Consider the following 27,589-nt stretch of genomic DNA (forward strand, 5'->3'; position numbering starts at 1 on the left):
AAACCTGCTAATTGTGCCACATAAGTCATATCCAAATAATTTACATAAATAATGAATAACAGAGGTCCCAACAGTGACTCATGGGCACCCAAGCAGTCACAGGCATCCAGTAGGAGAATAACCCTCTGCTTCCTATCATTGAACTGGTTCTAAATCCACCTTACGAGTGTCCCCTGAATCCCATGTGACCTAACCTTCCAGGCCAGCCTACAAATGAGATCTTGTCAAAAGCCTAAAAGACAACATCCATTGTCCAACCTTCATCTGTCCCCTCAGTTACCTCTTCAAAAAAATTCCAGAAGGTTCATCATACATGACCTCCCACACACAAAACCATGCGGACTTTTCTTGATCATTATCCAAGCGATGGTAGATCTTCTCCTTCAAAATTCCCTTCGGTAAATTCCTGATAACTGAAGTCAGGATCAAAGGCCTGCAGTTCCCTGGCCTGTTTTGATATCCTCCTTAAACAATGGAATAACAGTCTTCTGGATCTTCATCAGCGACTAAGACAAAGTAAATATCCTTACAAGGACCTCCATGATTTAGAAGTTTAGGGACCATTTGAGCTGGGTTCAGGATAGGTTTGTCCCACTGAGGCAAGGAAAAAATGATAGGAAAAGGGAACCGTGGCTGATGAAACATGTGAGGCAACTCGTTAAGAGGAAAAGGGAAGCATATGTTAGATATAAGAAGCAGGAAGTAGGAGGGGCTTATGAGAAATATAGGGTAGCCAGGAAGGAGCTAAAGAAAGGACTTAGGAGAGCTCGAAGGGGGCATGAGAAGGCCTTGGCAAGTAGGATTAAGGAGAACCCCAAGACATTCTATGCATATGTGAAGATTAGGAGGATGACGAGAACGAAGGTGGGACCACTAAAGGATAAAGAGGGCAACATGTGCCTGGAAGAGGAGGAGGTTGGGGAGGTCCTAAATGAATACTTCAAGATCAAGTGAAAAGGATCTTGATCAAGATGAGGTGGAAGTAGAGTGGGCCTGTGTGCTGGACAATGTGATTAAGGAAGAAATAGTGCTGGATCTTCTTAAAAACATTAAGATTGATAAATCCCCAGGACCGGATATGATACACCCCAGGTTGTGTGGGAATTGAGAGAAGAGATCGCAGGAGCATTAGCTATGATTTTTAAATCCTCTTTGGAAGTGCCAGAGGACTGGAGAATGGCAAATGTAGTTCCCTTGTTTAAAAAAGGTAATAGGGAGAAACCTGGGAACTATAGACCGATGAGTCTTACATTGGTGGTCTGCAAACTACTGGAAAGGATTCTTAAGGATAGGATCTATGAGCATTTGGAGAAGTACAGTCTACTCGTGGACAGTCAACATGGCTTTGTGAAGGGAAGATCGTACCTCACAAGCCTGATTGAGTTTTTTTGAAGAGGTAACAAAGGAAATTGATGAGGGTAGAGCAGTGGACTTTAGCAAAGCATTTGACAAGGTCCCTCATGAGAGACTCATCCAGAAAGTCATGAGGCATGGGATAAGTGGAACCTTGGCTGTTTGGATAAAAATTGGCTTAAAGGAAGAAAGCAGAGGGAAGTAGTGGAAGGAAAGTATTCTGCCTGGAGGTCAGTGACTAGTGGAGTGCCGCAGGGATCTGTACTGGGACCCCTGCTATTTGTGATTTTTATAAATAACCTGGATGTAGAGGCTGAAGGATGGGTGAGTAAGTTTGTGGATGACACGAAGATTGGAGGAGTTGTGGATGGAGCTGTAGGTTGTCGAAGGTTACAAGAGGATATAGACAGGCTGCAGATTTGGGCAGAAAAATGGCAGATGGAGTTCAATCCGGACAGGTGTGAGATGATGCATTTTGGAAGGACAAACCAAAAGACTGAGTACAGGATTAATGGTCAGTTACTTAAGAGTGTGGATGAACAAAGGGACCTTGGGGTTCAAATCCATACATCCCTCAAGGTCGCTGCACAGGTTGATAGGGTAGTTAAGAAGGTCTATGGGATGCTAGGCTTCATTAACAGGGGGATTGAGTTCAAGAGTAGAGAGGTCATGTTGCAAGTCTACAAATCTCTGGTGAGACCGCACTAAGAACATTGTGTTCAATTCTAGTCACATTATAGGAAGGACGTGGAAGCTATGAAGAGGGTGCAGAGGAGATTTACCAGGATGTTGCCTGGTTTGGAGACCAAGTCATATGAAGTAAGGTTAGCAGAGCTGGGACTTTTCTCTTTGGAGTGTAGAAGAATGAGAGGGGACTTGATAGAGGTCTACAAGATTATGAGAGGCATAGATAGGGTGGATAGTCAGTACCTGTTTCCCAGGGCACCAGCAGCAAACACCAGAGAGCATATGTACAAAATTAAGGGAGGGAAGTTTAGGGAGACATCAGGGGTAAGTTTTTTTACACAGAGGGTTGTGAGTGCTTGGAATGACTTGCCAGAGATGGTGGTGCAGGCTAAACCATTAGTGGTATTTAAGAGCCTCTTGGACAGGCAAATGGATGAAAGAAAAATGGAGGGTTATGGGGTAGTGTGCGTTTAGTACTTTTTCTTAAGGATTATATGGGTCGGCACAACATGGAGGGCTGAAGGGCCTATACTGTGCTGTAGTGTTCTATGGTTCTATGATTTCTTCCCTGGCCTCCCATAAGTTTCAGGGGTGCACTAGGTCAGGCCCTGAGGATAAGCCCATCTTAAACACCTCAGGGCTGTAAGTACCTCCTTCCTTGTCATATGCAAATGTTCCAGGACCTTACTGTCCTTTTTTTGCCATCTATCTTATTCAGTTTAGTAATCACCTAGGAGAAATAGACATTAAATATCTCAGCTGTTTCCTGCAGCTCCACACATAGGCTGCCTTTTTAAAAGGACGATCACCCTTTTACTGTTATTATAACTGAAGAACCTCTTGGGGTTATTTTATTTTTATTTTGTTTAGAGGTACAGGCCCTTCTGGTCCAATGAATTAGCACTACCCAATTACACCTATGTGACCAATTACGCTAATAAGTAGTATGTCTTTGGAAGGTGGGAGGAAACTGGAGCACCTGAGGAAATCTATGTGGTCACAGGGACTATATGCAGTGGCGGAATTGAACCTAGGTTGCTGCTGCTGTGATGTGTTGTGCTAATCATTACTACCGTGCTGTCCCAAATTATCTGTAACACAAGTACCTATCATACCCTCTTCTGCCCTTCTGATTTCACTTTTGAACCTGCTCTTAAACTTTTTATATTTTTCAAGGGATTCATTTGCACCCATTTATTTGTTAAAAGTATTTAGTATCCCATGCTCAATATTAAGTCATTGGTGGTCCTTTGCAATTACTTTCAGGCTTCATGAGCTAATAAAGTTGCGCCAAATTGAAAAGAACAACCCAGATATGAAGAGTCAGTTGCTGGATATTGATTTCAGGTAAGCTTATTTTCTTTTCAGTTTCTGTTCGACGAAATACTTAGAGTACTGCTGTTGAGTATTTGTAAAAAAAGATGAATTGCACCATTAGATTAATCAATTTAATAACAGCTTTAATTGACTTTTTAAAGCGTAATAAAGCACTATCATTTTAAATAGAGAATTAGAAAATTATTTGTATTACAACTTTAATTGCTTTTAACAATGGAGGCCAGAACAGTACACAATACTTGAAACATCTGTCCGATGCTCTATGCAAGTGAAGCCTAAACTTTTTTTTAATTCAAATCCCCCAGAAATTCATTAAAAATTCTGTTAACTTCCTTAATTAGTTGTTGTACTAGATATTAGTCCTCTTTAAATCATGCACTAGGATATCCTGATCCCTCTATATGTTAGTGATTTGCTATCTCTCATCTTTTATATTGTATACGTTTTATTTTCGTTTTTCCACTAAGGGCAGATCTTAGCTCAATCACTTAACCTGTCTAGTTTCATTTGTCGTCGTGGGCCCTCTCCGCAGGGTACCTTCAAATGTAAACTTGTGTGAATAGCAAGTTTAGCAACCATACCTTTGCTCCTTCACTTATAGATTGCAAATTCTGATGCCTCATAATTTATCTCCACGATATACCACTCATTGTATCTTGCCAATGAGTATAAGACCCATTCGAGCCTACTATTTCCTGTTAGCAACCAGTCTTTCATTTTGTTTGAAGCTCTCGGGGGCAGAGCTTCCTCATCGTGCTGCCAGGTACCATGCTCTTCTCTGGCCTACACTGTTAAAATCCAGGATGCTTCATTCCAGTATGGCTGGCCCTCTGCACCTGGACTAGGTAATTACTGGCATAGGATGGGGATAGTTTTTCTTTGAGGCAGACAGGAGTTGATAAGGTCTGTGCCTAAAGAGGTTAGAGATTAAGATAAAAAATGTATTACAACAAATATTACAGTTATTGTCTTTTGTTATGTTTGATATATAAAATCTGCAAATAATTTATATCTTCTTTCCATTTCATAAAATATATTGATGCTAAAGTCTCAATTGTTTTATCTGCACAATTTATTGGAGAGAGAAAGTGAAACATAATATCTTTTAAAATTTACTGAGCAATTCTGATTAATTAGAACAATATTGATGCATATTTTCAATATTGGTTTGCAAGGAGAATATTTGTATATCTTCATAAGCTATATCAAGTTTTCATGACACAGATTACTGATTACAAATATATAAAAACACTTAAAATCTAAAATAGAAGGCAAATGAGGTTGAGATTCCAAAATCATATCCAACTAACTCAATTTCTGTCTAAATTAATGACATATACAGGAATTATTACTATTCTATACAGTGAGAAGTAAAAGTGACCAAGACTGGAGGTTTTCAGAAAAACTGTTAAGGTTATAAGAGCTGAATATTTTAACTGGCAACTTGGGTGCAACAGCACAAATTTTGCATATTTGTTACAATACTGAAAAGATTTTTTTTGATGTCCTTAAAAATGGGGAAAAGAGTTCATTTATTTAAAGTCTTATCTCCATTGTGGCTTTATGCTGACAATAGGGTTTCAGTACTTGTTTTCTTGATAGGTGAGCCTTTGTGTCCATTGTCTTGCAAGGGTGAACACTCTCACAAAGACACAGATAGATGTCCCTTGGGGCCTTGCTTTTTGAAACACCCCGTTGTTCAAATTACATTTCCAAACACCCACCTCCCCATCATGCTGTTGGGATATACTCAACTTGCTACTTGGGAAAACTCTTCATCTAGGACTTCTAGACTTCTAGATGTCTTCTAGTACAAATGATACCATGGTCCTTGTGCATAGCACGACTGAACTATGGCTCTCTCTGCAACATCCTGTCTGAAGAATAATAATAGTGTAATTTTGCTAAGAGAGGGGTTGCCTCACACAAAACTGGTATTGGTGGCCCGCATGGTTCCATTTGAACCTGAGTTTCACTGTGTAGACATGTTTTTACTCCCTTCTCTCTAAAGGTGGTCATTGTAATACTTACTGATCTGTCGATCTAGGGTTTAAATGGTTCAAAATTGCACTAACACTCTTCTCCAACACTGAAAATTTAAGCACCATATATTATGTATATTTTTTGGAGAATCACCTGCTTGGATATGTTGTAAATAATGGATCTGTATATTATTTCCCATATTTACTGAACTAGTTTCTTGTTCAAATAGTTCACTTCTATAATAATACTGTGTATCAGAAATTTAAGAATGAATGGTCTGGGGTGAATTAGCATGTTGCCTTTTTCTTCATTATGCTTGGGAGCTCTTGGACTCCTTTCACTGCTTGTTGTAACTCAAAATCAGAGCCTTGTGTACTACAGCAAGCCCTTTAAGTTCAGATTAATGTGTTTTGTTATGGCTGCTTTCTAAACGTCAGGTTTGCATATCTCCAGTTTATCCGAGTATATAGGAATCATAGTTGTTGGAAAGAGACAAAAAGCAGGGTAGATAGGTTCAGTGAAATGATGATGCATTCTGTCAAAAAGACTTGATGTTACACTGGAGAATTCTTGTATTAGCTTCATGCTTACAGCATCGTAAAATGCAGCAAGTCCTTTCTCGTAGTCAATGTACACCCCGATTTTATCCAGTTTAAAGGGCTTCATGCTGCAGTTGATGTTTCTGTCATTATGCCATGCCAGTAGTTGGTTGGCCTTTAGCTCAATACACCAGGACTGTCTGTTTCTTCCAAGTTTTGTGGATTTGTGCTTCCCTTTCCTTTCTATAGATCCGTATGCAATTCCAACAGACCATTGAGTGGAGGAATTGACTTGCACCTCCCAATAGTGCTTCCCTCTCATTAGTCCTTTGGCTGCCAAAATATTGTAGACCTTGTCAAATCGCAAAGGGCTCTCAGGAACACTCTGTGCTTCACTAGTCACACATATGCTGGTTTGATCCTTTGAAACAAGCACATTCTTATGCGCTGATGCAATATCAAAGATAATTGGTGAGTGTTCTGGAGAAAGAGGGAATAAGTTAGAGTTGGCATTCTCAGTAAGTTTGAAAAACTGGAAAACTACTTGAAAATCAGCTATAAATAATTAGACTATAAGACATAGAAGTAGAAGACTTGGCCCATTGGGTCTGCTCTGCCATTCCATCCTGACAGATTTATTATCTCTCAACTCCATTATCCTACCTTCCCCTTGTAAACTTTGAAGCCCTAATTAATTAAGAACCTATCAACTTTGGCTTTAAATATACTCAGTAGTTTGGCTTCCACAGCTGTCTGTGGCAATGAATTCCACAGATTTACCGCCCTCTAGCTAAAGAAATTCCTCCTCATCTTTGTTTTAAAAGGACATCCCTCTGGTCCTAGGCTCACCCACTATAGCAAACATCCTCTCCACATCCACTGTATCTTGGTCTTTCAGTGAGATCCCCACTTCATTCTTCTAAACTCCAAGGTTATCAACTGCTCCTCATACATTAACCTTTTCATTTCAGGAATCATTCTCCTAAATGTCCTTTGGGCCCTCTCCAATGCCAGCACATCTTTTCTTAGATAAGGGGCCTAAAACTGCTCACAATTCTCCCAAGTGCAGTCTGACCAATACCTTATAAGGCCTCAGCATCACATCCTTGCTTTAGTCCTCTTGAAATGAATGCTGACGTTGCATTAGTCTTCCTTATCTCTGAGTCAACTTGCAAGTTAACCTTTAGGAAATCCTGCACAAGGACTTCCAAGTCCCTTTGCATCTTTGATTTTTGAATTTTCTCCCTTTAAGAAAATAGTTTACACCTTTATTCCTTTGACTAGAGTACATAGCTTTATACTTCCCTGCACTATATTCCATCTGCTACTCTTTTGCCCATTCTCCCAATCCATCTAGGTCCTTCTGCAACTCACCTATCTTTGTGTTATCTGCAAACTTGGCCACAAAGCCATCAACTCTGTCATCCATGTTGTTGATATGTAATATGAAAAGGAGTCCAGAACACCACTAGTCACCAGCAGCCAGCTAGCACAGGCTCCCTGTATTCCCCCTTTGCTTCCTGCCAGTCAGCCAGTCTTCTATACGTGCTAGTATCTTTCTTGTAATACCATAGGCTCTTATCTTGTTAAGCAGCCTCATGTGCAGCACATTGTTAAAGGCCTTCTGAAAATCCAAATAAACATCATCCATTAACTCTCCTTTGTCTATTCTACCTATTAATTCTCCATCAAATTCCAACAGATTTGTCAGGCAAGATTTCCCCTTAAGGAAAACATGCTGACCTCTGCCTATTTTATTATGTGCTCCAAATGCTCCGAAAACTTATCCTTTATAATGGACTCCAGTATCTTCCTAACCACTGAAGTCAGGCTTCCTGGTTTATAATTTCCTTTCTCCTGCCTTCTGGCCTTCTTAAAGAGTAGAATGACATTTGCAATTTTCCAGTCCTCCAGAACCATTCCAGAATCTAGTGATTTTTTTTGGGTGAAATTATTAGTGCATCCACAATCTCTTCAGCTATCTTTTTCAGAACTCTGGGGTGTAGTGCATCTAATCCCAGGAAACTTAGCAACATTCATACTTTTCAGCTCCTAAGTACCTTGTTCTTGCTAATAGTTACTACACTCATTCTGCCCCTGGCACTCTCGAATTTCTGGCATACTGTTAGTGTCTTCCACAGTGAAGAGTGACTCAAAATGCTTAAGTTTGCCTGTCACTTTTTGTTCCCCATTACTACCCCTTCAGCATCATATTCCAGTAGTCTGATACCCATCCTTTATGCCTCTCATTTACGCTTTAAATTTCTGAAAAAACTTTTGGTATCCTCTTTTGTATTATTGGTTAGCTTCCCTTCATATTTCATCTTTTATCTTCTTATTTTTTAGGTTGCCTTTTGTTGGCTTTTAAAGCTTTCTAATTCTCTAACTTGCCACTTATTTTTGCAATATTATATGCCTTTTCTTTTGCTTTTATACTGTCTTTGACTTCCCTTGTCATCCACATTTCTGTTGTCCTCCCTTTAGAATACTTCATCTTTGGGATGTATCTATCCTGCACCTTCCAAATTGCCCCAGAAACTCCAACCATTGCTGTTCTGCCTTCATCCGTGCTAGTGTCCCCTTCCAATTAACTTCAGCTCACTCCTCTCTCATGCTTCTATAATTCCCTTTACTCCACTGTACTACTGATGCATCTGACTTTATCGTCTCCCTTTCAAACTGCAGGGTGAATTCTTAAACCCCTTATTGAATTACGTGAAAAAGACGCTTTCTAAATGGTCTGCTTTCTAAATGGTCTGCTCTTTTTTTGTCCCTAATTGGCTGAATTATTTTGATAATTAAATTCTTCCTAAATTTTTATATATTTTTCAGGCTTTACCTATTTTTATTCCTAAGACCTACTTTGATTCTTTAGATTCAATTTTAACATCTTGTATTTGGAATAATAAACAAGCTCATTTAAGTAAAGTTTACCTACAAAGAAATAAATGGATGGATTAGCCCTACCCAATTTTAGGTTTTACTGTTGGGCTGCCAATATAAGGAATATTACTTTTTGGTCCTGTTATATTTATCATAAAGATTGCCTATCATGGGTCTCCTTAGAAGTTAATTCTGTGAAAAAAAATCCTCTATTATCTCTCTTTTTGGATCATACTCTTCTTTTTCAGCAAATAAAACAACAGATAACATAATTGTTAAGCAAAGTTTAAGGATCTCGTCTCAATTTAGAAAATTTTTTGGTTTAGCGAATTTTTCATTATCATCTCCCATTCTCCTTAATTATTTTTTTTATCCCTTCCATGACTGACAAAGTCTTTAAGGATTGGGATGGACTAGGTATTAAGTGTTTTTGGGACCTGTTTATCTCAGGATCTCTTACTTCATTTGACCAATTGTCAATTGAATTTGCACTGCCAAAAACACATTTTTACAGATACCTTCAAATTAGAGATTTCTTACGTACCCAATTAACTACTTTTCCTATAGGTCCTGATAAAAATTTACTGGACGATCTTTTAAATTTAAAACCTTTTGTTAATGGTTCTATTACGGGTATCTATAACTTGTTGATTGATTCTAGACAAGACTTTTTAGATAAAATAAAAAAAGCTTGGGAGGATGACCTAAATTGTCAGATTTCTGATGAAAGATGGAATAAAATTCTTAAGCGGGTTAATAAATCATCTTTTTGTGCCCGTCATTCTCTCCTACAATTTAAAGTGGTTCATAGAGCTTACATTTCTGAACAGAAGCTGTCCAGTTTTTATCCGAACGTTTCTCCACTTTGTAATAAATGCAACTCTGCTGATGCCTCTTTAATTCATATGTTTTGGTTTTGCCCTAAAATTGAAAAGTTTTGGCGGGAAGTATTCCATACCTTCTCACAACTTTTTAGGGTCCAATTTGACTCAAATCCCCTTACTGCCTTGTTTGGTATTATTGCAAATGAAGATATAACTTTAAATACTCCTAACCTAGGTTTTAATTTTTACCTCTCTTTTAGCAAGGAGAGCAACCTTGCTTAAATGGAAGGAGTCTACCCCTTCTACACATCTTCAATGGCTACGTGATATTATGTCTTACTTAAATTTAGAGAAGATCCGCTGCTCAGTCTTAAATTCGAAACATTCTTTTTATGATATCTGGGGACCTTTCCTAAATTACTTTTCCAATTTATGAAGTTTAACAGTGTACAGACTTTTATATATATTTCTATCTTTTTTCTTTGGTAGTTGGTAGGGGGTTGACTTTTTTTAAATATATAAAAAATTTCTTTTATGATGTATGACCTATCTTTAAATTTTTGATTACAGAGTGGTATACCTTTATGTGATAGGCTATAACATTTTGATCAATTTTATTACAATATATGAATGTACACAAGTTATGTTGAGATGTATCTATGTGTTGCACTCTGTAAATCTTGTTTTTTTCTTCTGAATAAAAATATTGTAAAAAGAATTCTTTTATATTATGATCATTCCCTCCTAAGGGTTCCTTTACTTTAAATTCCCAGATAAAATCTGGTTCATTACACAACACTCAATCTGGATTAGCTTTTCCCTTTGTGGGCTCAACTACAAACTGCTCTAAAAAGCCATATTGTAGGCATTCTACATATTCCCTCTCTTGGGATCCAGCACTACCCTGATTGTCCCAATCTACCTGCACATTGAAATCCCCCATGGCTATTATAAGATTGCCTCTTTCACATGCCTTTTTTAAAAATCTGTTGTAATTTATATTTCTCATCCTGGCTACTATTCGGAGGCCTGTATATAACTCCCATTAGGGTCTTTTTCCCTTCGCAGTTTCTTAACTCTACCCACAAGGATTCTACACCTTCTGATCCTATGTCACCTCTTTCTACGAATTTGATTTTATTCTTTACCAAAAGATCCATCCCACTCTCTCTGCCTACCTGCCTGACCTTTCAATACAATGTGTAATTTTGTATGTTAAGCTCCCAACTATGATCTTCTTTCAGCCCCAACTCATCGATGCCCACAATATCATACCTGTCGATCTCTAAGTGCACTCTTAGTTGTGTATTGATCACCCTTTTCGATTTTGCCCCAATTTACAAGTCAACTCATCCCACAGAATGCAATTTCGCCCTATCGTCTGCCTGTCCTATGTATACCAACTATCCCTAGCTCTCCAGTTCCCATTCACCTGCCAAATTAGTTTAAACTCCAGAAGAGCTCTAGCAAACCTGAGTTTAAAGTGGTTCCTTGGGAGTAGAGTGGATAGCTGCACACTCGGGCCTCTGGAGCTGTTGAAAGTTGGGAGATTTTGGGGGTGGGGTGGGACGTGGGTTAAGATTTGGGCTGTTCATGCATTAGAGTATTAGAGTGTGATATTGAGTGACGATTTTGGTACATTTGAGAGGAGGGCCAAGGCATAGAGTGGTACAGCACAGAAACAGGTCTTCTGCCCACTATACGTATGCCAACCATCATGCCTATCTATACTGATCTCATTTGCCTTAATTAATTTCATATTCATTTACACCTTGCTCACTTGTACCTATGTAGATGTCTCTTAAATGTCATGACTGTTCCTGCCTCCACCACCACTTTGACAGGTCACTCCAAATACTGTCCACTCTTGGTGTGAAAATGATATCCCTCTCGCTCACCTTCACCCTATGCACTTCAGTTCTAAACATCCCTACCACAGCCACTGGTTATCTACTATCTATGACTCTCATAATTTTGTGTACATGTCACCTCTTGGCTTTCTTTGTTCCGGGGAAAAAGATCTAGACTATCCAATCTCCGCTGATAATTTAAGTCCTCCAGTCCAGGCAACATCCTTGTGATTCTTTTTCTGTACCCTTCCTAGCTTAATCACATCCTTCCTGTAGTATGGTATCCAGAACTGCTCACGTAACTCTAGTTGCAGCCTAACTAGCTGCTTAATCTATGTGTTTTATATACCTCTATCAAGTCAGCTCTCATCCACCTTCGCTCCAAACAGAAAAGCCCTGGCTCACTTAACTGATTCTCATAAAACATTGTATCTCATCCAGGCAACATCCTGGTGAATCTCCTCTGCACCCTCGCTAACTAACAAAACGACCCAACTCTCAGGCAAATATGCCATATACCTTCCTTGCTGCCCTGTCTACCCATGTTCCAATTTTCAGGGAGCTACGTACTTGTACTCCAAGATAGAATTCTTAATAGTCTCGAGGAACAGAACATTCTGTGGGTCCATGTCCATAGATCCTCTGATAGTGTGATTAAGAAGGCATATGGAATGTTGGCTTTCATTAGTGGGCGGAATTGAGTTCCAGAGCTGCGAGGTAATGTTGCAGCTCATTACCCTGGTTAGACTACATGGAGTATTGCGTTCAGTTCTGGTTGCCGCTTTACAGGAAGGATATGGAAGCTTGAGGGAGGATGCGGAGATTTACCAGGATTAAAGAACACGTCTTAGAGATTCAAAGTACATTTATTATTAAAGTATATATGCAGTATACAACCGTGTGGTTTGGCTTCCCACAGACAGACACAAAACAAAGAAACACCAAGGTACCCTTTCAAAGAAAGCATCAAACACTCAACGTGTAAAATAAAAGAACAAATCGTGCAAATGGCAAAGAAATAAGTGAATAAGGATATTAAACATCAAACCACGGACTCCTTGAAACAGCATAGGAATGAATGTTCAGTTTAGTTCAGTTTAGCACTATGTTATTTGTTGACTGCAGGCCGCAGAGCCGATCTGCCCCAATCAAAATCACACAAAATAGCAATAAAATAAGGAGTAACCAGCAACTCATATATGCCATGAGCTGCAGAGACTCTAAAAATGAGTCCAATCCATGAACCATAACAATCAAAAACCTTGCCCAAGACCGCTTGCACCAGTAGCAGTGAGCGAAAGGGAGACTAAACTAACCTCTTCTGCCTACACAATGTCCACATCCTTCCATTTTCCTCCCAGGCACCCAGTACTGTGTGTTTCAAAGAAAAATCTGCCATTCATGTCTCTTTTGTAATTACCCCCTCTCACATTAAGTGCATGCCCTCTCGTATTAGAAATTCCGAACCTGGGAAAAAAGATGCTCTGTTCACTATATCTGTGTCTCTCATAATCTTATAAACCTCTATCAGATCTCCCCTCAGCCTCTGGCACTCAAGAGAAAACAACAAGTATTTGCAACCTCTTGTTTTAGTACATGTCCGTTAATCCAGGAAGCATCCTGGTAAACCTCCTCTGCACCTGCACCCTCACCAAAGCCTTGACATCCTTCCTATAATGGGGTGACCAGAACTGTATGCGATACTCCAGATGCTGACTAACTAGAGTTTTATAAAGCTGCAACATAACTTTCTGTCTTTTGAGTACTGTAGACTCTTGCTCCAAAACTTAATAACAGCTTTACTGTTTGTACTTGTTGACTGATCTACTGTTGGATAAAACTTTATACAGAACTGTGCAAATGTCTTAGGCACATATATATAGCTAGTGTGCCTAAGGCTTTTGCACAAAACTGTATCTGTCAACGTGGAGTGGAGAGCAAGTTTGTAAATGTGCTGGGAGCAAATGATATTGGGAATGATGAGAGTGCAACGCTGCAGGAGCGGTTATGGGACAGGTGGCAGAGGAGTGCCAGGGGTGGGGGTGGGGGCACAGGTTCTAATACACACAGTTCTGAGACACCAGGTTGTTTGATTCTGAACAGTTGGTTTCTTAATCATCATTGAACGTTTCTCTAGTGCTTCCTGCTCCCTCCTTTCTCCCCAGTATAGTGCAATACATAAAATTACTACAGTACTATGCAAAAGTCTTAGGACCCCTCACTATATATATGCCTAAGACTTTTGCACAGTACTGTAATTAAAGTAATATAGCTTATGATTTCCAGTCTTTATCACTGCATTGAAAATTCAACCGATATCTATGCCCACACCCACTGCTGAATGATTAGACTGTAGTACAAGTTACATGATTCACCACTGTGATTTCTGGAAAATTACTTTTCTCTTCTTTCCAGCTGTTTTTCCTGATCAGTTGACAATGTTTAGGTTAACTAACATCCATCTGTAGATATGACAATAGTATTTAAAGTTATTGTATACTTTACCCAGTACAAAAATCTTCCTTTGCAATTGTGAATAGAGATTGGTTGAAATGTTCCGTATGAGTTTTGATAGCTTCTGAAACTTGGCTTCATCTATTTTAATGGCATAGATTTCATTCTCCGTTTTCTTGGAATAACTTTGGATAAAAATGAAATAAAGATTATAATTGAAAAATTAGCAAGTGTTAAGTTAAAATAATAATTGTTTCTAAATACACACAGAATAGTGGCGTAGTGTAAACAGAACAGCAGAGGAACAGGCCCTTGGCCCACAAAGTTGTGCTGAATTAATTCAATTTGTAATCAACTGATCAACTCAACTAATCTCTTCTGCCTACACATTGCCCATATCCTTCTATTTTCCTCCCATTCATGAACCTATCTAAGTGTCTCTTAATTGTTCCTAATGCATCTGCAGCCCAGATAACGATTTCCAGGCACCCTCTCTCTTGTGTTTCATAAAAAACTGCCACTGACATCTCCTTTGAAATTACCCCCTCTCAGGTTAAGTGCATTCTCTCTGGTATTAGACATTTCAAACCTGGGGATAAAGATGCTGTCTGTCTAGCCTATGTATGCCTCTCATAAACTTATAGACCTTTATCTGATTTCCCCTCAGCCTCCTTTGCTCCAACCTCTTCTTGTAGCACTTGACCTCTAAGCTAACCAGCATCCTGGTAAAGCGTCTTTGCACCCTCTCCAAAGCCTTGATACCATTCTTATAATAGGGCAACCAGAACTATATGCAGTACAGCAGATGTGGCCTAAATTGTGTTTTGTAAAGCTGCAACATAACTTCCTGACTTTTGAACTCAATGTCTTGACTAATAAAGGAAAGCCTGCTATATGTCTTAACCACCCTATCAACCTGTGTAGTCCCTCTCAGGAAGCTATGAGCTTGGATCAAAAGATCCCTGTACTCATCAACACTGTTAAGGGTCTTACTCTAAGCAGTGTACTGTTCCCTTAAAATTTGACCTACCAAGGTGCAACACTTCACATTTGGTCAGGTTAAACTCTGTATGCCATTTTTCTGTCCATATCTTCAACTGATCTAAATCCACTGTATTCTTTGCCAATCTTTTACACTGTTCACACCACCGCCAATGTTCGTATCATCTGCAAACTTAATAACCCACTTATCTGCATTTTCATCCAGGTCATTTATATACATCACAAACAGCAGAGGTTCCAGTAGTGGAACACCACTAATCACAAATCTCCAGCTAGAATATGTTCCTTTGACCACTACTTTCTTTCTTCCATGGGCAAGCTAATTCTGAATCCAAATGGCTAATTCACCATTAATCTCCAAGCATCTTAATCTTCTGGATGAGTCTCCTTTTTTTTAAAAAAAAACTTTTTTTAATGGACGAGTCTCCCTTGAGGGACTTTGTCATATACTTTACTAAAATCCATGCAGACAACATTCACAGCTCTACATCAATCACCCTTGTAATCTCGTCAAAAAATTCAATCAAGTTATTAAGACACAACTTGTCCTGGCAAAGCAATGCTGGCTCTTCCTATTTTGGCCATGGGTTTCCAAATGCTCATAAGTCGTATCCCAAAGAATTTTCTCCAGTAACTTCCCTACCACTGACGTGAGACTCACCAGTCTATAGTTTCCAGAATTATCCCTGGTTCCCTTCTTGAATAATGGAACAATATTAACTACTCACCAGTTCTCTGGTACCTCGCCTGTGTCTAGAGAGGACGCAAAGATATTGGCCAAGGCCCCAGCAATCTCTTCTCTTGCCTCTCTTAATAACCTGGGGTATATCTCATCAGACCTTGGGGACTTACTACCTTAATGCTCTTTTAGAGACCTAACACTACCGCCTCCTCTACCTCGAAATGTCTCAGCATATCAAAATGCTCAGCACTGATCTCCCTATCCTCCATCTCCTTCTCCTTGGAAAATACTGATGTAAAGAACTCATTAAGGATCTCAACCACATGTAAGCAAATGTTTCCCCCTTTATCCTTGCGTGGTCCTACCCTCTCCCTAGTTTTCCTCTTACTCCTAATGTATAGAATGCCGTGTGATTGTTTTTAATCCTACTGGCCCAGGACTTTTCATGTCCCCTCCTGGCTTGCCTATTCTTTTCTGACTTCCTTACAATCCTAAAGGGCTCAGTTTGATTCGAGCTTTCGAAGTTTTACATGCTTTTCCTTTTCCTTCTTGATTAAGTTCATTCTCTCTCTCTCAAACTCCAAGGTTCTCTTAACTGAACTCTGTGCAGATGGCCTTTAAACACCCTCCATGTGTCCGATGTGGACTTGCCCAAAAACAGCTGATTCCAATTAACTCTTCCTAGTTCCTGCTTCATGCTCTCATAATTTGCCCTGTTGCAATTTAATGCTCTCACACAAGGTCCATACTTATCTATAGCTGTCTTAAAACTTAAGGAATCATGGTCACTATTAACATCAGTTAGTGCTAATCCCTCAGAGCTCCATTGATCCAGGTTTGATCTTGACCTTGGGTTACCTTTTGCACATTCTCCCTGTCACTCTTTGCATTTCATAGAGCATACTACAGCACAGTTTGTTCCAGTGTTGTGCGAGCCAGTATAAACCTACTCTATTATCAATCTAATCCTTTCCTTCCTCCTATACAATCTCCTTTTTTCTTATATCCATGTCTCTACCTAAGTGTCTTTTAAATACTGTAACTCTATTCTGTCAGTCAGTACCACCAATCCTGGCTGGCAGAGCATTCCAGTTAGCCAACGCTTTTTAAAAAAAATCTACCTGTAACATCTCTGCAAAACTTTCCTCTACTCACCTTAAACGGATATCCTTTGGCATTGGCGACTGCTGTCGATTTCTTTGAGGTGACCAGAATTGAACACTGACTAATGGAAAGTTTTGTAGAGCTGCAGTTTTACTTTGCGGCTCTTGAACTCAGTCCCCTAAAGAATGAAGTCCAAAACACCCTATGCCTTCCTTAACAACCTTATTGACTTGCATTGTAATTTTGAGGGATCTGTGGACTTGGACCCAAAGATCCTGCTAAGAGTCCAACTATTAAACTTGTTCTCTGCCTTCAAGTTGGATCTTAAAGGTGCATTATTTCACACTTAGCCAGATTGGGCTCCATCTGCAACCTTTCAGCCCAGCTCTGCATCCTGTCAATGTCCCGCTGGAACCTATGGCAACCTTCTGCACAACTCACAGCACCTCCAACATTTGTGTCATCTGCAAAATTGCTAACCTACTCCTACAATTCCTCGTCCGAGTCATTTCTAAAATCACAAATAGCAGGGGTCCGAGAACAGACCCCTGCGGGATACCACCGGTCATCAACTTCTAGGTGGTACACACTCCACCTACTGCACTCTGCCTTCTGTGGGCAAGCCAGTTCAAATCAGTGCAGCCGAGTTTCCGTGGATCCTATGCTTCATGATTTTTCTGGATGAGCCTATCATAGAGCACCTTGTCAAATGCCTTACTAAAATCCATAGAGAGAATTATTCTGGCTTCTTCCCCCTTTCCAGTCCTGATGAAGGACTCAGCCCGAAGCATAGACTGCTAATTCCCCTCCATTGATGCTGCTTGACAGCTGGGTTCCTCCAGGAACTTTTGGTGTTCCATCCCCCATATCTGTCTCCTCTTCACGTGCACCATGCGTCATCGTGTCTGTCCATGACATCTTACTCCTGTTCTGTCACTGCCATTCATGTTAAACTGCTTCATGTTCCAGACGCATTGACATTGTAATGTGTTTCTACTCTTTAAGGACTGCCTCCTTATTTAAAATTCATATTATCTTCTTGCCTGCTCATTTAAGAGCTTAAAAAGTCCTTTAACTCAATTTTCATGTTTTATTTGCTGTTGAAGCATATGGGCGAGTTGTTGTGCCTCAAGCAAAATTGTTCTCATCCCCGTTCTGTTACCTGCACTCTTCAGACTTTCCACCTTTAAATTTTGGCAAAGGCCCCACTGAGTTAAAACACTTGTTGGAATATTTATGTCTCTGTTCCATCATGAATCTTAAAAATGTTCACGTTGCTTTACATTTTATTAGTTACAAATAGGCAACTCTCTCTCCCATCTCCCACATAATTCTGTAATGAGCTGTCCACAGGAAGATCTGTGCATTTCAACACAATGTACGTCGTGAACTTTGATCTGTATGATTCTAGATGTTTAAGATTAAAATGTCCCTGTTTTGGAAATATTGTTCATCCTTACACAGGTGTATCTTTCATCAGATAGTTGAACATAAGAAGTGCAGGTTTGCCAGATGACAGGTTGAATTTACCGCTCCATGGCGTTGGAGATCATGGAGGATTAGGTAGTTTTCTACCTGATCTTATCACTTGTATGTTGGTGGTACAGTTTACTGAAGTACATGGGATCACGTGCTGAAAGGATGACTATCAGAATAGTCCTTTGCTTCTTGATGCTTGAGCCAGCTCTGAACGAACTACCCATCTGCTCCCACTCACCAGTTGTCTCTCTTGGGACTCCTGTAGTATTCAAGACCAGGCTCATTGTTAATGAGAGCAGAGTTAATGTGTGGAGGGTACATGGTCCCAGATCTTGTGAGAAGAGTAGGGGAGGCAATAATAGACAGAGGTAGCTTATGAAGGAAAAGAGAGACAATGAAGAAGAGGATGAAAGGGGATTGGAGATGATTAAGTAGGAACAATGGGGATGTTAAGAATGTGACATGCAATCATACCTCAAGCTTGGCTAAAACATTGGTTGCAGATGAAACCAATGATATTTTTATTTTTATTGCTTCTATTTGCTTATGTTATTACCGAAAATAGAAATTAATTAAAACATAATTTTGTCAGTTACATTTAAAAAGGTGGCTTCTTACCTGTATTCTGTCAATTTGACATTCTGGAAAGAAAGTAAAATGTTAGTGGAAATGATGCATCATGTTTTTATAACATCAATGGCTAGCCATTAATCAGTATAACATATTGATATAAGTAGGTGTACCCTGAAGGAGTATGCTTTGCTCTTAACTTCATTCTACTGACTTCAGTGAAGCTGAATTCCAGAATGAAGACACCCATCAATAGTGTATTCAGTTTTCTTTGAGAGAGGGAAGATGCTAGAGCTTGGGTAATCTGAAGTAAAAGCACTTCCTCTAATGGAGCAGAAAAGTGTTTGTGCTTTGGGGAGTAAGATGTTTGTTCTTGTAATGTGCAACCTATTTCCTTAACTGATTGTCAAGATCTCCTACAGTACTCCCCTTAGTTTGTCCCATTGTGAAAAGTCACACTACCTTTACAGTAAACTGTTGAGAGATTAAGGAAATATTTGTATTAATCTGAATCTGAAACACAATGTGGGCAACAATGAATCTCACCAACCATTGAGTGTTCTTGGGTTAGTGTTTCTTATGGATACATTTAAATGGGCAAATTGAGAATGATAAACATTGCTGACTAATTGGAAAAAGGTGTAGCTTGGCCTTGATGACAGAACTGGTTTCCTCCTATTTTCACCTTCTCAGGATAACCGTGATTCATTGTACACAGTCTTTTTGGGAAATGACAGATTGATTTAGAGACCACAGCCTTTCCTCTGGGCTGAGTGGATTGCTGCAAGGTATAGCTATTATTTTGTTCATTGTTTGTATTTCGCTCATGACAATGGGGAGCATTTGTAAGGGAGTACTGCATTAGATTGGAACAGCAGTCCAAAGATCAAATTACTTTGGATTTGAAGTGCCTGGTAAATTCATCATTCCCAACATGATCGTCTTCCATCCTGAAATTTTGTTGAAATTTGTGAAATTTTGAAACCTGAGTGGTGTGTGATGCATGCCTAAGGCGACTTAATCTCTAAGCATTTAGAGGAGTCAATGATTCTGAATCAATGGGCTGGTATCTTTGCTGAGTTTCAGTGAAACATGCAGTATATACCAGGTTATCTAAAAAGAGAGCTTAACTATACTTCTGTATATTGAAATTGAAACTTTAGAACAATATTTTAGAAGATCTGATGTTGGCAGAGGAGAACTGCCAAAATGATAATTTGAATGATGTTGGATGCATCTAATATTAGATTCAACTGTCTTCCATGTGTTCAATTTTTATAATAATACTCCACAGACACTGAATTGAAATTTTATCTTGCGCTGCTAGTTATAGTCTTTAAATTTAAGCTCGGTTATCAGAAAACTGCTAATCTATGCTGATTCTTCTTGAATCAAGATTGTTCTGAATGGCATCTTAACAAATTTAAAAACGTATTTTAACCATTTGGTATTTTAATATTTCCCTGATACTTCGTAACATTGAATTGGTAACAAATTAAATTAGAGGAAACATCAAGAAAGGGACTTACTGTGGCTTGACTTTGATTGTTTTGGCTTCCTTGTAGAACTATTGACTGTGCTTGGTTTTGTCCTTCACTTTCACTTGACTGCAAGTTGCCTTCTTCTTGATCAATGAGCATTTGTGTCATTTTGATGGATTTATTTATTTCATCCAAGTTGTTGGTCCATTCCTTGATGATCTTTTGGATTTTCCCCAATGCAACCCTCTTTTCATTATCAATGAGTTCCAGAGTTGCTCTTTCATCATTGTTGAGGACTTTCCTTATTGCTTCATATTGATCCGAAATCTGCTGTTTGATGTGTTCTGCTGAACTCTGGCCAATGACAAGGATGTGAGTTAGAAAGTCCAAGTTAGAAAGAAGACACTGTATCATACAGCACAACCAGATTCAGAAGAGTTTTCTTACAGCTGAGAATCTGAGATGGGTAGTCTTAGTTTCAATTGGGCAGTGCACTATTGTATTTTTTGATTTCTACTGCCTAGAAAAGAGGTTTATGCACATTGACAGAGTTGCCGTCTTGGCCGTTAACTTTTGCATGCTTAGGCAGCACAAATAACAGCATTCACTTTCTTAAACATGTAAAATAAATCTGACAAACCATTGGTGATACAGTATATTATATCGAGATAATTTGTACATCTAAATTGTCAGTGGACTCAAACTATGCGATGTGTTGTGTCAGAGCAATACAAGATTCTGCCCTCCAGGTTGCACTGTTGTCTGTTCCAACTTTGCTATCACTGAGAGTTTATGCCTGTCGAGTTTTTTGGATCTTTCGGATCAGACTAATATAAATGTGTTCAGTTTAATCTGATTCAGATAAATGCAAATAAATCTTAACAGTGGAAAAAATATATTAGTAGTACAGTGTCTGAACTGTAGATTCAGTAGTTAAAATTGGCAAATTTAAAGCTGTTTTTATATTAGTGCTGTTTGAATTTATAGGAACTGGTATCCTGTATTGAAGTTAAAAAGAACCAATGTTAAAGCTGCTTTTTGATTCCTCTGAGGCATTGTTTCGTTGCATAAACTCAAGTAAGTTAAATCAAGTTGCACTGCTTCTACCTTGGCCAGGTATCATCAAGGATACTGAATGCAAAGCTGGTTGTTAAATCACAGAAAGATGCTATTGTTCTTGAAGATTGCAGTTAAACACTACAGATGATTCCATTTATTTGCAGTGTAACACAAATCATAGCTGGGTTTTCCCCATTTTGAAGGGGGGGGGTTATTTGTGATAAACTAATTGTAGCTTTAAGAATCATAAAGGAAATAATACTAAGACAGGTAATGTTCACCAGACTGAAGCATTAAATGACCTAAAATTTTAAAGGTTGTGGAAAGGGAACTCTTACTCAGAATAGTGAAGGATTCTTCAATAGTCGTATTATTGAAGTGACATTATCAATAGATTTAATAATTATTTTGATGCATCCTTAAAAAGCAAACAGATTGAAGTGAAGGGTTAACTTCTGTTTTTGTCTGTTTAAGTGCTCTGTTAAACTTGGCCTTTGTCCCACTCTTAGGCTATCTTGGTCAATCTTTGCTCCATTTATGTTTCACAGGTAGGTCTTTGTCCCTGTCTGCTGCACAGCTTGTAGATAATAAGGCTTGAAATGTATTTTATTTAGAGATAAAGCATGGAACAAGCCCTTTCTGCTCTACAACCTACCTATTTAACCCTAGCCTAATCACAGTATAATTTACAATGACCATTAACCCACTAACCGGTACATTTTTGGAATGTATGAGGAAACCAGAGTGCCCAGAGTAAGTTCGTGCATTCACAGGGAGGATGTACAAACTCCTACTAAAGGGTGCTGAAACTGAACTTTAAACTCCAAACCCCAAACCCCATTGCTCCAAGCTGTAATGGTGTCGCACTAACCACTCTGCTACCATGGCAATTCCTGTTAGTCGCACCAAGTTTGAATCACGGCAGTGGTTTTTATTATTTGGCAATTCCAGAGGCAGTTAGTAGTACTTTTTAATCAATTCAGCTTGATCATTGCCAATCAACATTTCCTTTCCATCTCATACAATTCTCCTGTGATCATTGTGTAACAAATTTTTGATTCTGAGATGCATTATTATTGCAAATTCTTTTGGTATTATGAGTAGCTATAAAGTTTAGCCTAATTTCTCCCCCCCCCCCCCCCCCCCCAGTGATGCCTAGTTACAACTGTGGGTTGGTTATTCATTGATGGATTCTTATCTCTGCATTATATTGCTGCACTTACTGTAAGAACAGTGTTCTTGGACTTCAGGGACTGAAGATGTGCCTCCACTTTATCTCTTTTAGTATAAAGATCCAGAAGACACTGCTTTGGAGGCACCTGAAAAATATATGAAAAGAAACTGTTTTTTTGATCAACACAGACTAAAAATAATACTCAATCCTGCAGCATTTGTGGAGATCGAAACACAGCTAATGTTCTAATGAAAGGTCAATACCTGAAATGTTAATTGCGCTTTTGTCTCCACAAATGTTTCCTTCATCATTTGCATACTTCCAGAACTTGCTGTTTTATTTCAGATTTTAAACATTTGCAGCACTGTACTTTTCTATTAATATATTTGAACTTATCGTTTTATTGTCTTGGAAAAAGTGTTTACACATCAACTCTGGGCCATTTATTGGATAAATAATATCACACTAGAATAGCTTTCCAAAATAATTGACTCACTTCTTGACTCTCCAAAGCCAATGTCACTTCCAAGGCATGTCAATACTGTGATGAAATATTCTTCATAGCCATTGATAAATACAAATACAGCAACACTCAAGGTAAAAACTATCCCAGGGAAACCATTATTTTTATTTGGCACTTTATTCACAAGCTAAAACATCTCTCCTCCACCAGTGCATCATGCATCATCTGCTGGATGCATTACAGCAAGTCACGAGGGCGGGATAAAAGTGTAGTCATTAATGTAACACTTTACAGCACTACCCATCGCCTGTCGTGATTCAGTTCGCACCACTATCTGTCTGGATTTTGTGTATTCGTCCTGTGACCACGTGGGTTTTCACCAGATGCTCTGGTTTACTCCCACATTCCAAAAAGTTATATGGATTAAGATTAGTAAATTGTTGGTAAATAATGGCTATGCTTGTGGACTACCCACAACATATCTCTGACTGTGTTAATCACTGATGCAAATAATGCATTTCACTGTATGTTTCAATGTTTTGATGTACATGTGAGACCTAAAGCTAATCTATAGTTTTTAAAATATTTCTTCATTTCTGCTTCTCCAGCCTCTAACCTGCAAACATACATAGCAGGTGTATTGGAAGGCTGTCTGCTGCAAATCTCAGAGCTTTCTTATTGATCCTTCAACAAAGTCAGATCAAAATCCTGTTAGTACATACCTAAATCTTTAAAAGAACAACTTCAGATAAGTTAAGGCTTAAGATAATTAAGGTTTTTTCAGACAATGAGGAATAGACAATAAAAGTCTGTATATTCACACCAAAGTCTCCAGAACAAAATAAAAGTCAGTTAAGATTTTTTGATGTAGAGATCATAATGACAAGAGAGCATATCTACTTTCTGCATAGCTTCAAGTGCCATGTAGAGACTATTCAGTTTAATGTATACCAGTGTTGTATGACTAAACCAATCAGCAAGTATTTTTGAGAGAGTTATTCTGGTTATGACCTTTCTGTGTCTTGACATGCTATTAGAAGAGTTGCACTACATTAAATGTACTGGTTTTTCACCTTTGTTGTACACAAGAAATCCATATCTTGAATTGTGTTTGGGTGATGTGAAGTCATATTGCAATTCAGCCATGTTAAAAGAAGGATAATTTAAAGTGATAACATTTTACTCTGAGGATACATAATATAATTCAAATCAATAATGTTATTTGTTGAAAACATTTAAAGGTATTATTACCTTTCTTTGGCTGAGCATTCCCTGCTGGGTCTGGAGAACTGAGGATCTGGTTTTCTTTTGAGGTGTGAATGTAAACTGAGACTAAAAACTGACTTTATTGATAATTAATGAAGACCAGTCCTGGATAAACTTCAATAACTTTACACTGTTGTACATCTTGTGAACTTTGACTGTCTGGGTTTATCTGGTTAAACACTCTGCTTCCAAACTCTTTGGGAGATAATACTTGCTTGGGTAGGTCACCAGTAAATATAATTGTGTATCAGTTCCATTGCTGTGCTGCATTAAATTCTATTAATTTAATGTGGAGCATGTTGATTATTTAGGGAATTTGTCAGTGTATCCTACCACATATTTTTCTTTCCAACTCCGTACTTTGGATACTTACAGCTGAACACTAGCAAATACATTACGTGATTAGTTTCATACCATTCCTGCTTTGCATGCCAACAGTTAAAGCAAATATTCCTGCACTCCAAGTTTATGCAAACAATAAGGAAAATAAATATTTTATTTTATGAAGATAGTGTTTCTACCATTTTCTTAAAATAATGAGCTGCTCGAGTAGTGAAAATTGCTTGCTTGATGTACAAGCTGCAGAACATAATAGTTCTTGCAGAATTTTAAAGTGACTGTTAAATTTGAGACTCTGCTTTCAAACAATGTTAACGAAGCTTCATCAATTTCCATCACATCACTTCCATGTGATTCTGACAAAAAATAATGCATTTTAAACAAATAATTACCTGTGGTAATAGTTGCTCTGCACTCATGTCTGCGAAACTGCTGAAAATGTGAACTTGCTGCAGTTTTGCCAACTGAATCTTGGTGCTTCAGTTTGGAGATATACAGTTTCAATTTATTCTGTTGGATTAGTAAAAAAATTAGCTCTGTTTTCTTATGGTAGGATCAGATTAAATGCAGGACTGAAAATAATTACCTGTAGCATTTCAGAAGTAAACACCGACAGCTGCTATGGATTTGCTTTGATCAAGGGGTGTGTCAGGTTTAGGAAGGAAAAGAAAGATTTGTCATCTCTCTTTTGTGTTTGTTTCTTACTTTATCATTAATAGTTCACGAGATAAAATTGATCAGCACTCACTTTAGGTAGCTTAGTTTGGCGATGTGTTGTGTATTTTTAAAAAGGACACAAGGAGAGATACCCCATGATAGAATTGGACTGATCCAAATTAGCCTTTTGCAATGATTGGTAGAGAGCTGTAACATGATAGCCTAATATTTAAAATATTCTAGCATAACACAACACTGCAATACATATTTGTATGTTTCAGAATTATACAGCCCAACTCATCCATGCCAACCTGAGCTAGTCCAATTTGCCACTAAGCCTTTTGTGTCTATGTACCTGTCCGAATAACTTAAACATGACATTTTGCTTGCCTCTATCACTTCCTTTAGAAGGTTGAATTCAATTGACTTTATTTCTTACATCCTTCACATGCATGATGAGTAAAAATCTTTGTTAGGCCCCCCATCTAAATGTGCAATTTATAGTAATTCGTAATAAATAGTATGTACAACAGGACAGTCAATACAGCATAGAAATACAAATGTATCAACGTGCATTAATCAGTCTGATGGCCTGGTGGAAGAAGCTGTCCCAGAGCCTGTTGGTCCTGGCTTTTATTCAGTGGTACTGTTTCCTGGATTGTAGCAGCTGGAACAGTTTCTGGTTGGGGTGACTCGGGAACCCAATGATCCTTTGGGCCCTTTTTATGCACCTGTCTTTGTAAATGTCCTGAATCATGGGAAGCTGACATCTACAGATGCACTGGGCTGTCTGCACCATCTCTGTAGAGTCCTGTGATTGAGGGAAATACAGTTCCCATCCCAGGTACAGTTGAGAGCAGCCAGTCAGGATGCTGTCAATTGTGCCCCTGTAGAAAGTCCTTAGGATTTGGGGGCTCATGCCATACTTCTTCAGCTGTTAGAGGTGAAAGAGGAACTGTTGTGCTTTTTTCACCACACAGCCGGTATGTACAGACCACGCAAGATCCTCGGTGATGTTTATGCCGAGGAACTTAAAACTGTTCACCCTCTCAACTCCAGATCCACTGATGTCAATAGGAGTTATTCTGTCTCCGTTCCTCCTGTAGTCCACAAACAGCTATAACCAGCAATTGGTCTATATAGCGCCCACTCTGTGGAAAAATATGACCCTCAGGTCCCCTTTAAACCCTCCCTTCTCATTCTAAACCTGTGCTCTCCAGCTTTAGGTTCCCCAACTCTGAGAAAAGATTGTGAACATTCACTTTATTGATCCCTTTATACCAATATAAGTTCACCTCTCACAATACATAGAATCACTATGTAAACCATATCCTGCGTAACCAGGTACAGTACTGATATTTTTGGTCATTTTGTTCAGATTATTTAAAGGCAGTAACAGTCCAACCATAGTTCTCTTTCTAGAATTCAGGAACTTTGACTGGTGTTTTTGTGGTATAATTTTTCTTGAACTAATTTTGAAACCTTAGTCAATCATAGAAACTAACAGGTTTATGTTCCAATCAGCACCTCTTTATTGATTCTAAAATATTCACTGATTTACAGTTTAAGCATCCTTATGTAATGTATGCATCTAATTGTCATTGTTTACCTCCGCCATTTTACTTATCTTCTTTCTGCTCTGAGATGTGTTTGATCAAAGGTAAATAGACAAGAGGTAACTTGACGAAGGTGTACAAGATGAAAAGAGGAATAGATAGAGTGGACAGCCAGCACCTTTCTCACAGCAGCAATGGCTAATACGAGAGGGCATAATTTTTAGGTGTTTTGTATAGGGGGGAAGTCAGAGGTAGGTTTTTTGACAGAGTGTTTTGTGCGTGGATTGCACTGCCAAGGGTACATTACAGGTATATTAGGGACATTTAATAAAACTCTTAGATAGGCACAGAGATGAAGGAAAATGTAGGAGGGAAGGATTGGAAGGGTTAGATTAATCTTGGAGTAGGTTAAAAGGTTGGCACAACATCATGAGCCGAAGGGCCTGTCATGTGTGGTACCATTCTGTGTTCTAATATATAGTACCCAGGTAATAATTTCAAACTCTGAAGGAAGATTGTTGACGGACAGTGAATGCAAAATGTGAGAGTAAGTCAAAGATCACTTTATTGGTGTGAAGAAATGCACAAGATTCCTCTAGTCATCATCCCAATAAAGTTTATAAATTCTATAAAATGTATACAAATTCTGCTCTTATGTCTTATGATTAAAATTTATAAAAATATAAATTACAATATTTATAAATATATAGATCCATATTATTGCCACATATCCACATTAGTTTTACTGGTTAAAAGAATAAAACTAATAAAGACATTAAATTGAAATAATTTAGTTCAAATTCTGAACAGAACAATAGAAAGTCCTATGTATAACAAAATGCATGT

The 27,589-nt window shown here is 38.6% G+C and overlaps 2 protein-coding genes across 7 annotated transcripts in view; one reads left to right on the plus strand and one right to left on the minus strand.

The window, feature by feature from the left end:
• The window catches only part of zcchc4 (zinc finger, CCHC domain containing 4), an 86,009-nt gene that overhangs the window by 18,853 nt on the left and 39,567 nt on the right, over nt 1-27,589 (plus strand). For all 3 annotated transcript variants that reach the window (XR_009515639.1, XM_059988985.1, XM_059988987.1), the window contains exon 5: nt 3,307-3,387. Coding sequence is in view for 2 of the 3 variants with exons in the window: in XM_059988985.1 (XP_059844968.1) it covers nt 3,307-3,387 (81 nt within the window). In the remaining variant the exon portion in view is untranslated. The remainder of the gene's footprint in view (nt 1-3,306; nt 3,388-27,589) is intronic.
• On the minus strand, nt 3,480-25,162 carry LOC132404667 (zinc-binding protein A33-like). 4 transcript variants are annotated; one of them, XM_059988992.1, is made up of 7 exons: nt 24,923-25,107; nt 22,512-22,607; nt 20,278-20,583; nt 18,797-18,819; nt 13,963-14,096; nt 5,953-6,380; nt 3,480-4,289 (listed from the first exon to the last, which is right to left on the minus strand). In XM_059988992.1, exons 1-7 carry the CDS (start codon nt 24,947-24,949, stop codon nt 4,170-4,172), a joined length of 1,134 nt encoding a protein of 377 aa, XP_059844975.1. In that variant the 5' UTR covers nt 24,950-25,107; the 3' UTR covers nt 3,480-4,169. The 4 variants fall into 4 exon arrangements, with proteins under 4 accessions (XP_059844975.1, XP_059844973.1, XP_059844972.1 ...); XM_059988990.1 differs by adding an exon at nt 25,117-25,162 and having other exon boundaries at nt 4,150-6,380; nt 24,923-25,040; XM_059988989.1 differs by having other exon boundaries at nt 4,150-6,380.

Source organism: Hypanus sabinus, chromosome 14, assembly GCF_030144855.1.
Source record: "Hypanus sabinus isolate sHypSab1 chromosome 14, sHypSab1.hap1, whole genome shotgun sequence".
NCBI lineage: Eukaryota > Metazoa > Chordata > Chondrichthyes > Myliobatiformes > Dasyatidae > Hypanus > Hypanus sabinus.

Coding starts and splice junctions, on each gene's coding strand:
- LOC132404667 (XM_059988990.1), bottom strand. CDS start 24,949: ATGAGTGCAGAGCAACTATTACCACAG. Junction 22,608..24,922: donor CAGAGCAACTATTACCACAG/GTAATTATTTGT, acceptor TATATTTTTCAG/GTGCCTCCAAAGCAGTGTCT. Junction 14,097..18,796: donor GTCAAATTGACAGAATACAG/GTAAGAAGCCAC, acceptor TTTTATCCAAAG/TTATTCCAAGAAAACGGAGA.